General features: G+C 45.9%; 1 protein-coding gene across 1 annotated transcript; it reads right to left on the bottom strand.

Annotated features, from left to right (window-relative positions):
- Positions 1-11,856: 11,856 nt before the first annotated feature.
- Positions 11,857-13,352, bottom strand: Ttc31 (tetratricopeptide repeat domain 31). The gene is given in 6 exon segments (XM_021231972.2): positions 11,857-11,906; positions 11,909-12,076; positions 12,079-12,318; positions 12,321-12,937; positions 12,939-13,301; positions 13,303-13,352. Coding segments are annotated over 6 exon segments (1,473 nt in total). The 3' UTR covers positions 11,857-11,871.
- Positions 13,353-14,516: the final 1,164 nt, after the last annotated feature.

The raw sequence follows: 14,516 nt of genomic DNA, 5'->3' as shown, positions 1-14,516 counted from the left end.
CACTCACTGAGGCAGGGTCTTCCAATAAAACCCAGAGCTCACCAATGAGGCTTGTCTCATTAGTCAGCTTACTTTGGGATCCCCAATCTCTGCCTTCCAAGGCTGGAATTGCAGATGGACTGTCATACCCACCTGGCAATCATGTAGGTCCTTAGATCTTCATTCTTGGGTGGCAAACAATCACTGAGCCCCTTCCCCAGCCCTCTATTCATATCTTGATAGGACCGTTCCAGCTGTTGTGCTTAGACTGATTTGAGATAGATAGAAAGCCCAATAAGGATGCTACTGGAGGGCTCCAAAGGAGAGATGGTGAGGGCTTGGACAAGAGTGCTGGCCCTGGAGATAAAGTGGAGAGGATGGACTGGTGTGGTGTTTTGAATGAAGATGGACCCCATAGGCTTATTGGGAGTGGCACTATTAGAAGGTATGGCCTTGTTGGAGGAAGTGTGTCACTGGGGATGGGCTTTGAAGTTTCATATGCTCAAGCCAGGCCCAGTGTCATTTTCTATTCTCGCTGCCTTTGAATACGGATGTAGAACTCTCAGCTCCTCCAGCACCATGTTTGCCTGCGTGTGGCAATGTTTTCTGCTGTGATGACAATGGACTAAACCTCTGAGCTGTAAGCCAGTCCCTAAGCAAATGTTTCTCTCTGTAAGGGTTGCTGTGGTCACAGTGTCTCTTCACAGCAATATAAATCCCAACTGAGACAGCTAGAGGCATGGTGGGAGCAAATGCAAGGATTCACCAAACAGAGTGGAGGTGACAGTGAAGGGAACTGGGAAGGTAACAGGAAAAGCTTCAGGTCTGAGCATCTGTGTATACAGCAAAGCTGATTCCTGTGATTGGAAGACTAGAGCAGAACTCACTCATACACATAGAGGTGAAACCTTGAGGCTGTAAGCAGGTCTTTGTTTGGACTGCCAGCTCCTGAATAATGACATGGAGATTTTTATAACTAACGAAAGCTTGGCCTTAGCTTAGGCTTGTTCCCAGCTAGCTCTGAAAATGTAAATTAACCCACTTATAATAATCTACCTGCTGCCATGAGGCTCAGTACCTCTCCTCAGTACTGTACGTATGACTTCCTCTGAGTCTAGCTGGCAAATTTCCCCTGCCTCCAATTCTTTCCCAGAGTTCCCGTCTTCTTTCAGAAGTCCTGCCTCTCCTCTCCTGCATAGCTCTTAGCCATTCAGCTCTTTATTAAACCAATCAGAAGGTACATTAGGCAGGTAAGGTTAAACAGTAGACACATCTTCACACAGGGTGCAAAAGGATTATCCCAATATGAGTCTATGCTTTAGCCATGTCAAATTTGAGATGTTTGTGAGATACATTAGTGGCTAAGAATAGACAGTTTGACAAATCAACCTGAGATTCAGTGGAGATGTTGGGGCCAGAAATATAAATCTGAGAATTATCGGCATAGAGATAGTATGTAAAGCCATGGATAATGTCCCATGGGGAGGAATGACAGTGAGCAAAGGCATGTGAAGACAGAGTCCTGGGGAACGAGGCTGAGGAGGAATGGACAAAAAGATGGGAGACGAGGCCAGTGGGTATGGAGTGAAGACTGGAAAGAAGAGTTAAGAAAGAATCAGGTGACTCTTTAGGCTCTTCCAGGCCTGCGTTTCTCAAGTTCCTTCAAGCTGACACATTCTATGACTAACCAGCCTTTGGGAAAAAGGAAGGATCATGGGCTCTTTCCAAAGACTCATATTTGATCTTTAGACCCCTGGGGAAGAGTGGGACAGTATTTGGGCTTATGGTTCCAGAGAGCTAGTTGGAGTCTATGGTGGAGAGTGGAGGCACCAGGCGACAGGGCTGGTGGCTGGACCAGCAGGTGTCAGCTCACACATCAACGGCAAACACAAACCAGAGAGAGCAAACTGAAAGCCGTCTGAGTCTTTGGACTCTAAAAGCCTTCCCGGAGTGGACTCACTTCCACCAATAAGGCCACATCTCCTAAAACTCACCAAGTAGCAGCACCAGCTGGGGACCAAGTATTCAAATGCCTGGGGATCATATCTCCTTCAAGCATCCACATTCCACTCACTCCGTTGCCCTCTAGTCTCCTGACCGCGACATAATGCAAAATGTGTTTAATCCGACGTTAGAAGTCCCCATAGTCTTTCCCAGTCACACTGCTTCAAAGCCCAAAGTCTCTTCTGAGATGCCAGGCGATGTCTTAACCGTGGCCGGCTGTAAGATGAAAAAGCAAACTGTATGCTTCTGACATACACTTCAGTCTGACTATTTTGGGGAGTAGGGGAGACACAATTCAGCCCACAACCCCTTGGGTTACTATTGCTGAGAAGCTAGGAGAGAGTGCCTGCAACACCCAGAACGGAAACATCCTCTGAAGAGACAACCGCCCTTGAGTAGAAGAAGGCTGCACTTCTTCCAGCCCAGGGCTCTGGTGGATTTGTTCTGAGGTCCTCCAAACAAGGAAGACAATCAAAACCGAAACAAAATAAAAGAACAACAGCAAAAACACCCAAACCGAGTTGTCACCAACTTCTGGCAGCAGCAAGAGTGGCAGGTGCGCAGGCTCCAGTGGCCGTGGTTGCCCTGGTTACTCTTTTCAGGGACCAGCTGGGACGCAGCGGAGGCCGGTGGGTTCTCAAATTAGAAGTTCGCGAGCTTCTCCACCGGATGCTCACACTGCAGGAGCCGCTGGGATCAAATTTTGTATCCCAACGGGTAGCTATGATTTCAGGTTTGGCTGGGAATGAAGTTCATGGGAAAGAATAGGAAGTTCCCTAGAACAAATTAAGTTGGTGGGAGACTGTTCTGCGCATCACCTGAGCTTGAAAATGCCTCCACCCCCGAAGAACTACAGTGGGCAAGGAACGGGGAGGGAGTGGCATCGACTCCTACCCAAAAAGAGTTCTTCCGTTCTCTTTTTCGACTCCGAGAACCTCGTGGTGTGTTAAAGAATTACTTCCGTCACTGTGGCTTGGGTGTCCTCTCCTTCCAGGTCGTATGTTGAGCCCCTCAAAGTGACTGTACTCGGTGATGAGGTCTGTACTTTAGTAATTAAGGTTAGATGAGGCATTATGCTGGTAGGACCTCAGTCCTATAGGATTAGTGGCTGTATACAAAGGGAGAACCAGGAGCTCTCTCTATCTCCGTCTCTCTCATTTTCTCTGAGAAAAGCATAAAGAAGAGCTCATGTGAAGGTAAAGTCAGAAAACACGCAGGAGGAGGTCCTCACTTTGAACAAAATCAGCTCCAGTCTTGATTCTAAATTTGCTGGTCTCCATAACTATTGCTGACACACCTCAATCTGTGACATTTTGTCATAGTGGCAAAGTATACTCATGTGACTGGTTTAAATTTAATTTTCCCCATTAAAAGGCACAAACTTTATCTTTGCGTCTCCCGGGTATCACTGCGCCTGACTTGGTGGCTCTCACATAGCAGATGTCCAATCATTAGCTGCTAACAAAAAGAATGATTAGTAAGTCAATGGCAGGGTTGGGACTATTACATTCACTGTAAAGTGGGGGGAAACGGACAGCCATGAACACATATTTAATCAACCTGGGACACAAATGGCATTTCCAGAATCAGAGTTAATTGAAACTGGACCAGGACCAAATGCTATCTTCAGCCACAGACTACACAGAGTCGTCAATCTAGGCAGTAGGGAAGCGGTTTCCCCTGATTTATGGCCTTTCCCTCTCTCTAATCAGGATCAGAGAATTTCTGCTCTCAGATGCAACACTCTTGGAGTCAGCAGAAGATAGAAAACTTAGAGGAGCCTCATTGCCAGAGGCCATAGGTGCCATTGCCAGAGGTGCGGCATCACATGATGAGTGTTTGGCTTCTCTGAGAGACCTCACAGGCTCACACTGCCTCTGCCCAGGGTCCCAGGCTCACACTGCCTCTGCCCAGGGTCTAGGACTCTGAGTTTAGGAACCGAGTCTGTCTGCACACTGAGAGCAGATTCATCTGTAGTTTATCTCTAATGAAGCTCTGAGAGTTGATGCATGAAACCAGCACATCAACCTATTGACTCCTAAGGGCACGGGGTCATGTGTGTTTGGAATATTTGTCTGAGCTCTCACAGTCTTCTACTGAAGATGGACCTCCAAGGAAGGCAAATAGCAGAGAGCCACTTAGGGAATGTGGAGTTGAATGAAGGGAGCCAGGACATGAAACTGCTTGAGGGCCTGGAGCTAGAAGAGCCTGACAAATCATTTTTTATCGTTACTGTGTCCCTCAAGGTAACAGTAACCACCAGGCCCAGCCTTTCTTTCCCACAGTCAGAAGCACTGGAAGGTTCTACTTAAGACTTCAGGGAAGCCGGGCGGTGGTGGCGCACGCCTTTAATCCCAGCACTCGGGAGGCAGAGGCAGGCGGATCTCTGTGAGTTCGAGGCCGGGCTGGACCGATAGCCTCCAAAACAATACAGAGAAACCCTGTCTCGTAAAAACAAACAAAAAAAAAAAAAAAAAAAAAAAAAAGACTTCAGGGAAGAAAAAAAAAACAAGAAACAAACCCTCCAACCCTATTAGTATTTTATGGCATAGGAATCTGGAGTGCAGAGAGATGAAATAGAAACTGTAGGCCAACTCACAGCCTCCATTTTTTCCTTCTTCTTTCAAAAACAAACAAACAAACAAACACCAGCTAGGTATTATGTAACCCAGGCTAGCTTATTCCTCACCAAGTAGTCAAGGATGACCTTGATTTTCTCATCCTCCTGTCTCAATCTTCCTAGCGCTGGAATTGCAGGTGTGTGCTATCACATGTGGCTCACACGGGCTTTGGAATGTCACACATGCTAGGTAAGCACACTGGACCCTTCAACCAATGTCCCAAGCCCTCTTTCCCCGACATTTTTATGTGTGACCTTCAGGGCCTTCAACACATCTACTTCGAGTTTCTAACCCAATTCAAGTGTGAATTGAACCTTACTGCCATTATCAGGTGCTGCGGGGGACGGACCCACAGATGAAGGTGAGCTCTAGACTCCAAAGTTGTCTTTCTCTCTTTTTAAGGACGCGCGCGCACGTGTGTGTGTGTGTGTGTGTGTGTGTGTGTGTGTGTGTGTGTGTGTGTGTATGTTTGTATGTTTGGGGTTTCCCAGAGAGCCTAGAAGGGGATGTCATATCCCTTGGGGTTGGAGTTACAAGAATTTGGTGACCCTCGCTGTGGGTCCTCGGATGGAGCAGTAAGTGCTCTTTACCACTGAGTCAGCTCTTCAGCCCAGAACTTCTCCAAGGAGCTAGCTTAGTGAAGCCATAGCTCTTTAAAAATCTTTAAATTTTATTTCATTTAATGTGTGTGGGTGTTTTGCCTGCATGTATGTTCATGTACCACACGTGTGCCTGATATCCACGGAGGTCAGAAGCAGGTGTCAAATCCCCTGGAACTGGAGTTACAGACAGCTTTAAGCACCGAGTAGGTGCTGGGAATTGCCCAGGTCCTCTGGAAGAGCAGCCAGTGCTCTTAACTACTGACTCACCTCTCAGATTCTATTCTTAATTCTCTTAAGAGAGGCTGGGCAGCCATAAATGGTCATCTGATAGAGTTTGAATTTGGAATGCCCTCAAATGTCCATCTATTTGAGGACTTCATTCCACAGCCTGTGACATTACTGGGAGGCGATGGAATCTTGAGGAGGTGGGGCCTACTGGGAGGATACTGAATCATTTGGAATGTGTCCCTGAAGGAGGATAGTGGGACTCTGGCCCCTCCTGCTTCTCTCTCTGCCTCATGGCTCCCTAGACAGAAACAGGCTTCCTTTGTCTTGAACCATTGCCACGATGGACTGGCCACCGTTGGGCCAACAGCAATAGAGCCAAGAGTTCTTTGACTGAAACCTTTGGAAATGTGAGCCAAAATCAGCATTCCTTCTTTTTAAATTGATCATTAGAAGTGTTTCGTCATAGTCACAGCAGCTTAGTAATAGTCCACCCCATAAAAACAGGCACTACTCTCATATTTGCACCTCCCATATCGCGTTCAAGTCCGAGTCCAAACCCTTGTCACACCATTCCAGACAGAATTAAGGCCATTCTGTCTGTGACCCCTCCAGATTCTCCAAGGGTTCTTGTAGGGATCAAATGAGACTGTTGTCACACCATTTTTTAAAGATAAAAATAAAAGAATTGCTCAGAGGAAGAATGTCTGCAGGGGAAAGGTCTGGCTAGCTGTATGATTTCATTTGTTCAATTCTTTTAGGAAAATACAGAGAAACTGCTGAGGCCTGCAGGGGCCGTTCTGGGCACTTGGGAGACACAAAATCAAGTAAAGTGTGAATCCTTATTGAGAAGGGGATGGGAAGCCAGGCAGGAAGAATACTGGAACTACACATGACATGACAAAAACACAGTGTGTCTCCAAAGGACACACGGGTCATTCTATGTGTGTGACGTCAAATCTAATCTGTTAGGTTCTATTGGGAGCACACACCAAAACTAGGAGGTCTTCCAGCCTCAAGGGCCTTCACCTTTTGGGGAAGACCTAAGTGAGACATTCCAAACTACCTGGGATCCTGGGGTCTGCTATGACTTCTGAAAATGAAAAGAATTCAAAGTCATTTGACTGGGAGAAAGTTACGGGGTCAGGAAAGTTAACAAAACAACTTCTTTAATTCCTGCCTGCCAGCACAATTCATTGTTTGATTTCCTTTTTAAAAATATAGATATCTTAAAAGAAACAAAAAACAGAAGAGGGGCTTGGGGGATAGATGGCTTAGGCAGTAGTACAAGAGCAAGGTCCTGAGTCTGAGCCCCAGCACTCACATAAAAGGCCAGATGTGATGCACAATCTTGTTGTCTCAGCACTGCGGGGGACAGGGACAGGTAGATTCCTGTGGTCCATTAGCCTCATCAGCAAGCTCTAGGTCCCAGTGAGAGACCCTGTCCTTAAAAAACAATACATGAGAGTGAACTGAAGTGAAGGTAATGGAGGAACGCCATTTACTGGCTTTCTCTCTCCTGGCTTGCCCAATCTGTTTCTCTCTCTCTCTCTCTCTCTCTCTCTCTCTCTCTCTCTCTCTCTCTCTCTCTCTCTCTCTCTCTCTCTCTCTCTCTCTCTCTCCCTATCTCTTTCTTTCCCTCCTCCTCCTTCTCCTCCTCCTCCTCCTCTTCCTCCTCCTCCTCCTCCTCCTCCTCCTCCTCTTCTTCTTCCTCTCAAGAAGCGTTTCTCTGTAGCTTTGGAGACTGTACTGGAACTCACTTTGTAGACCAGGCTGGCCTTGAACTCAGAGATCTGCCTGCCTCTGTATCCTGAGTGCTGGGATTAAAGGCAGGCACCACCACTGTCAGCATCAGCCTGCTTTCTTACAGTTTACAGGACCACCTGCATAGGGGTGGCACCATCACAATGGCCTGAGCATTCTCTTACCAGTAAGTAATTGAGAAAATGCATACAAAACTGGAGAGATGATTTGGTCATTAAGAGCACTGGCTGCTTTTCCAGAGGTCCTGAGTTCAATTCTCAGCTCCCACATGGTGACTCACAACTATCTATAATGGGATCTGATGCCTTCTAGCATTCAGGCATACATGCAGACAGAGCACTCACACATAAATAAAATTTATCAAAAAAAAAAGAAAAAAAGAAAATGCGCTACAGACTTGCTCCCAGGCAAATCTATGGAGTCACTTTCTTTTCCTTTTTTTTTTTTGCTTTTTTATTAATTTACTTTTTACATTCCAATCCTAGTTCCTCCTTCCTCCTCTCCTCCTGATCCCCCACTTCCCCCATCCCACCTTCCATCTGCCATCTGCTCCTCGGAGAGTCTACTAAGTCTGTCCCATCATCTCGTTGAGGCAGGATCAAGGAACCTCTCCACCCCCACACCCCTGTGTCTAGGCTGGGCAAGGTATCTCTCCATAAAGAATGGGCTCCACTAAGTCAGTTTGTGCATGAGTGTTAGATCTTGGACCCATTGCTAGTGGCCTCATAGATTGTGGAGGCACTTTCTTGATCTACAGTGCCTCTTCCCAAATGACTCCAGCATGTGTCAAGTTGACATAAAACTAGTGAGGACAGGTGACAGCTATGCTGTTGGCCACAGGAGCAGCAAGTGGCAATTGAAGTTTGGTTTTAGCTCACCAGAAGGAAACTCTGATGGGCTCATCTTGTTTCCAGGCCTGCAGACCCTGGAACGTCTTTTGCTTCGGCTGTGTCTCTGCATGTTTGCTGCAGCCCTCTTTCTCTGGCACTGAGCACGGTGTGAGTGGATGTGGGGAGGTCTCCACTGCCTGTAATAAAGTGTGTCTATCTCTTGGTAACACCCCGTTCTACCAGCCATTTTCACCTGTGGATTGTCAAGTAGATGGCCCTTCCCTAAGCTGTGCTGTCTAAATTGGTAATAATAATGATAGCCTATACAGAGTTTTGATGGATAAAAGTAAACACAAGGATATGTTTCACAGCTAGGGCCTGTGGATTTCACCTAAGGAGCTGCATGGATTGTAGCTCAAGTTAATGATTGAGAAAAACCAATTGAGTCCCAGGAGCCCAACTAGTTTGAATTCTTTTAACCTTAATATCAGGATATATGTTCACAGGTTTCAGAGTGCATCATAGCTGAAACACAGCTTTAAAAATAACAAAGTTAGACTAATATGGTATTGTTAAATAGCTTTGAGGTGAACCCCCCCAAATCTAAAGTTTTAGAAAGGCACATAGTTCAATGTGAAACTCTAAGGTCAGGGAATAAGAACAAAGCAGCCCAATTATCATTGGCTGACATACCTTTCTTGCTAGGATTGGTTGATGGCCAAAGGGGATGACTAATTCCTTATACACATTTTTTTTGCCCTCAATCTTCTGATATTTAAAAAAAACTATTGAGTGGGTATGTACCCTAAATATTTAAAGTTGAGCTGATTGATTCTTTTTCATATATAAAAGTTTAGGTTAGGTTTATGATTCCTTTAAGGTTCCTTATAAGTAACAAATAAGTAATAAAGTAATTGGCCCTTTCTTTGTAGCTGCAAAATGCAGCCTGCCAGTAAAAGACCTGACAAGAATAGCTTGCTTCCTCACATAGTTCACCTATAACAAGTTGCCTGAGTGTGGATGTATGTAAGTTCTTGGGATAATTTGTTTTTCACCTGCAGTATGTAAAATGTTTAATCATATATGAGATATGGAAAACATGCTTTTTTCTTTTTTTACTATTTCTTTTGTATTCATTGTAATCATTCACTTGAAAAACAGACTGTAATCACATTGTAATTCTTATTACAATGCCTGAAAAACTTTGTTGGGATATATAAGCTACAGAAAAAAACTATACAGTAGAAAGAACACAGAAAGAGTATGAGCGAACAGAGAATAAAGAAGGAAGCCATGAAGAGAGTGTGTGAGTGTCTTTTTCCCTAAAACCCCTCAGATAGAAAAGTCTAGTTTACGCTGACTCCATAGACTCCTCTCAAACCCTGTGTTACTGAAGCATGCTGGTTTGTGTGGTTGCAGGGGCATGTGTATGTGCGTGCACATGTGAGCACATGTGTGTGGAGGCAAGAAGACAACCTGGGTATTATTGAAGTGTCTACTTTTTTTTGATAGAGGTTCTGCCTGACCTGGACCTCACTGGTAGGCTGGCTGGTCCAATTTGTACGTCTTCCTAGGTCTGGGATTACAAGTGTGTATGCACTCAAAATGCAGGACCATGGGGCGGTCATCTGAGATGTAAGCTGGGCAGGGAATCAGATAAAGCAAGAACTTAGGCAGTAGCACAGGGTGAGTGATGGTTAAGGAGATCACAGACGCTTTTCATCACGTGGATTCTGGGGATGGAGCTTGGCTCCCCATGCTTGCACAGCACACATCTTATCAGCTGAGCATCCCCCAGGTATGGGGCCAGTTTTCATTAGAATTTCAGTTGTTTTGACTGTTTTTTTTATTTTATGGGTGTGAGTGTCTTGACTACATGTAAGAATGTAGTGTGCATGCCCTGTCCCCATAGTTGATAACCACTGGTGGGTGCTGGGATCCAAATTCAGGTCCTCCTGCGGGGAGCAGTGATTGCTCTAAACCACTGAGCCATCTCTCCAGTCCCTAAAGAAAAAAATGTAAAGGCAAGTATTATCTTCTCAAGAGGTATGAGAATTGTTAATAAGATCTTAAGGACAGAGGCTGCAGTGAGACTAATGCCCATGGAATTCCCATTTCAATATTCATATTAATCATAATGTTTCTACCACACATGATTATACAGCTCTCCATTCAGTGGCTAATCCATTCGGTGCTATGGACTCTGACTTGGAAAACAAGGAAGCATCTTCAAAGGGACTTGAGATAATTTGCCTCTAGATTTTTCTGTTCTCAAGGCCATCTAGTCAGTGGAGTTTGTACAGACTGCTGCCTGCAGAGGTAATTATCTTCTCATTCGCTCAGGGCAAGGTCCAAGGTTGGCTGTGTTGCCCCCTAAGTAACATTGTAACTTATCAGCATCCCCCGGCACGTTGGTGTGGTCTGGAAGGAAAGGGGGTGTGCTTTGTCCCCATGCTCTTTGATTTGTGTGGGCATATTTACTTACTGGGTATATCTTTGGGTACACAAATGCAAGGAAATCCCCCCTGTCATTTTTCACACATGGCATAGTGCACATGAGAGGTCTGGCAACTTTGGGAGTTGGTTCTCTCCTTCCACCAGGGGGTGCTGGGGCTCAAACTCAGATCCTCAGGCTTGGTGGCACGTGCCCTCACTCACAGAGGCTTGATGCTATACCTGTCACTCTTGATATATTCATCTCGTCTTTCTTTGAAATCTTACCATGAAAAAAATTCATTCTTTTTCAAGTTAATTTTACAATTTTTTACTGTTTATTTTATGTGTATGGGTATTTTGCATACATCAATGTCTGCGTACCCCCTAAATGCAGTGCCTTTAGAGTCCAGAAGAAGGCTTCAGATCTCTGAAACTGAAGTTACAAACAGCTGTGAGCTGTCATGTGGGTACTAGGAATTGATCCTGGGTTCTCGGTGAAAACAGCCAGTGCTCTTAACCTCTGAGCCATCTCTCCAACTGAAAACAACTTTTCTTTTTTGGAGGCAGGATTTCTCTGAGTAGCCCTAGCTGTCCTGGAACTCACTCTGTAGAACAGGCTGGCCTTGAATTCACAAAGATCTGCTTGCCTTTGCCTCCTAAGTGCTGGGATTAAAGGTGTGAGCCACTACTGCCTGGCTTGTCATTGCTTTTAAAAATCATAAAAATGGCATGCATTTACTGTAACCAGAGACAGTGCTAATTAGGATCTGTAGAGGAAAATTGAGTAATTCCAGTAATTCTCAACTCTCTCTCTCTTCCCATCCCCTGGAAGCAATAATAATTGAACAATAACTTCATGTGTAATTTTGTACATCTTTCAGATTTCATGATCATGACATACACACACAAAACACACACACACACACACACACACACACACACACACACACACACACAACCCACCAAGGGTGAGAAATTACTACAGGGAAGGGATCTTCTTTAATACTGTGAGAAAATGACGATATAAAAAAAGTCACTCAGGTTTTTTTTTTTTCAACATATAGCCATGCCTGACTGGCCTGTTTTATTGAAGGACATGGGGGTAACAACAAGTGAAGACAGCTGGGACCCCAGGTAGGGAAGAACACCCTCCCCTCCCCGTATGCACCCACTGCCCCCCCAAAAACAACCAACTATAGGGGAGCAGCAGAGACAGTGACGGGGGTTTGGGGAGGGCAGGGAACAACACTCGAGAGCAGCAGTGAAGAGACCATGCGTGTGCTGAGAGGGCCCGAGGTGGCCCTGGATGAGTCTGTCTTCCTTGCAGGCATGTATAAAAATAAAGGTAGGCCTTTCTTCCCCCGCCCCTGCCCCGCCCAGTGCTGCTGGCCACCGTCCCAGCTCAAGTTATCACCGAATTGCGATCAGACCCACATCTGTCAGCTCTGGATCTTCTGTGCTATTACAGGGTTCTTTAAATGTTCGCTCAGAGCCTGGGCGTCCTTTTGCATCTGCTCCAGGATGAGCCTCATGGCTGGGTCACTCATAATCTGCTGCACCTCAGGGTCAGCCGTGGCTCGTCGTTTCACATCCTCAGGGCTGTCATGTCTGTTGTACAGCGCTGGTAACCATCTGCTGCCTCCTTACAGCTGGAGTCCAGGTCTCGCACCTTCTGGTACACATCCAGAGCTTTTGTATAGTCCCTCATGGCTTCCAGGGCGGCTGCTTTCCGTGGGTAACCCTTGATAAGGATTGGCTCCAGCAGGATGCACTCCTCACAGTCCTTGAGTGCCAGCTGAAACTCCAGGAGCTTGGTGTAGCAGGCAGCTCAGTTACTGTACAGTTTGGTATCTTTTGAGTCTGTTTAATGGCTTCTGTATAGTGCTTCATGGTCTAGGGGTAGTGTCCTTTCTGGAAGTGTTCTCCTCCAAAGCCAAGTCAGGGTTGATAGTATGCCCGTCGCTCTTGCTCCTTCAGGATTTTCTCTGCCTGCTGGCACTTCTTGAGCACATCTGGGGTTCTGTGCTCTGCCAGAGATTTATTGTAGCAATCAATAGCATCCTTGGACCTTTCTTCTTTGAAATCGGAACTGCCAATCCGGGCATAAGCTTTGGCACTCTGCTGGTAATCCTCTCGGTTCTCTCTGCCCACTTCAATTGCCTTCTTACACAGCTCCCGGCATTTGTTGTAGTCGCCTTTCTCAAAGTGCATAGCTGCTTGATTAGTTATGTAAGTCATGTTGGTGCGGTCCAGCTCCTTGGCCTCCTTTTTGGGAGGAGGTGGGGGTGGGGGTGTTGCTGCCTCTTCCTCTTCATCCATACTGTCCAGATCAGCCCCAAGGAGGACACTGAGAGTAGTCATGATCCAGGGATCTTGTATTTTCGTGGCCAGGTCTGAAGGCTTGTTCTGTAGCTGTTCTATGAGTTTCTGGTAGGTAGGGTCACTGAGCAGTGTCGTTGTCCTGGGATCATCCTGGGTACAGATTAGGCAAGTTGAAAGGATTCATGAATTTCCTCTCTACCAACCTGGCCTCCGTGTTCTGCAAGCCCTCCTTTAGCTGGAGGTTATTGGCTTCATGTTTTAAACCCTCTTCATAGGTTCGCTTGGCTTCTTCGAACCGGTTTAGGAACTCAAGGGCTCCTGCTTTTCTTGAGTAACCCTTGCCCCAGCCAGGCTTCAGGTCAGTCTTGCAGCAATCCTCATAGGCCTTCTGGTAGTCTCCTTTCTTGGCACAGGCTGCAGAGCAGTTGCTACAGAGCACATGGTTCTGGGGATGGAGTTTAATTGCCTCAGAGTAGCACTGTAAGGCGTCATCAGTGTTTCCAGCACTCAGGGCCTTTGCCCTTCTCCTTTAGCTCATTTACCTGGGAACACTGTTGAATCAAATTCATCCGCCCCGCCTTCCCCACTCAGGTTTTTGTATCAAAAGATTCCATAGTCTTCTGCTCACACTTTTAAATTTTTATTTATTTTTCTCATATAATACATCCTGATCACCTCTACTCCTCTCAGTCCTTCCCCCTACCTCCTCTCTCCCCCAGGTCCACTACTCCTTTGTTTCTTTTCAGATAAGAGTAGGCCTCCCAAGCATATCAACTAAACATGGCTTAACAAGATGCAATAAAACTAGGCACAAACACTCATACTGAGGCTGGACAAAGCAACATAGTAGAAAGGAAAGAGTCCCAAGAGCAGGCAAAAGAGCCATAGGTGCCCCCACTGTCACTGTCAAGAGTTCTACAAAAGCTTCAAGGTAAACAATCACAACATATATGCAGAGAACCTAGTGTAGACCCACATAGGTGCCCATGATTCTGCTTCAGTCTCCTTGAGCCCCTATGTGCCCTGCTTAGATGATTCTGTGGGCTATTCTACTGGTATCCTCAACCCCTCTGGCTTCTACAATCCTTCATCTACCTCTTCTTTGGGGTTCCCTGAGCTCTGCCTAATGTTTGGCTGTGTGTCTTTGCATCTGCTCCCATCAGTTGCCAGAAGAAGCCTCTCGGATGACAACTGGACTGGGCACCCATCTATGAGCATAATATCATTAAGAATCATTGACTTTTTTTCTGCAGGTCATTTTTGGATCTACCCTAGGTCTCTGGGCCATCCATCTTTTGTTTCCTACCTATCCAGGCAGTGTTGGGCATGGGTTCCCTCTTGTGTCAATCCCACAAGCTGTAAACTGCCATTGCCCCAGCATAACTTGCAGGAAGGACAAATTGTGGGCCAAAGGTTTTGTGGTTGGGTTGGTATTCCAGTCCTACCACTGGATACCTTGGCTGATGCCTTAATTATGGTTTCCTTTAAAAGCAACTCTTATAAGGAAAACATTTAATTGGGTGGCTTACAATTTCAGAGGTTTATTTATTTCACTATTATTATGCTGAGAGAAATGGCAGCATGCAGGCAGACATGGTGCTGGAGAAGGAACTGAGAGGTCTACATCCAGTTCGGCGGCGGAAAAACACTCGGCTCATCTGGGTTGCTTGTTTGTCTCTTGTGAGTAATTTCTACAATAAATACTTACTTATACTTTCAGTAAGTGTGCCGTT

Source organism: Mesocricetus auratus, unplaced genomic scaffold (assembly GCF_017639785.1).
Source record: "Mesocricetus auratus isolate SY011 unplaced genomic scaffold, BCM_Maur_2.0 Super-Scaffold_100676, whole genome shotgun sequence".
Lineage (NCBI taxonomy): Eukaryota > Metazoa > Chordata > Mammalia > Rodentia > Cricetidae > Mesocricetus > Mesocricetus auratus.
This window is presented reverse-complemented; position numbering and strand designations above follow the sequence as displayed.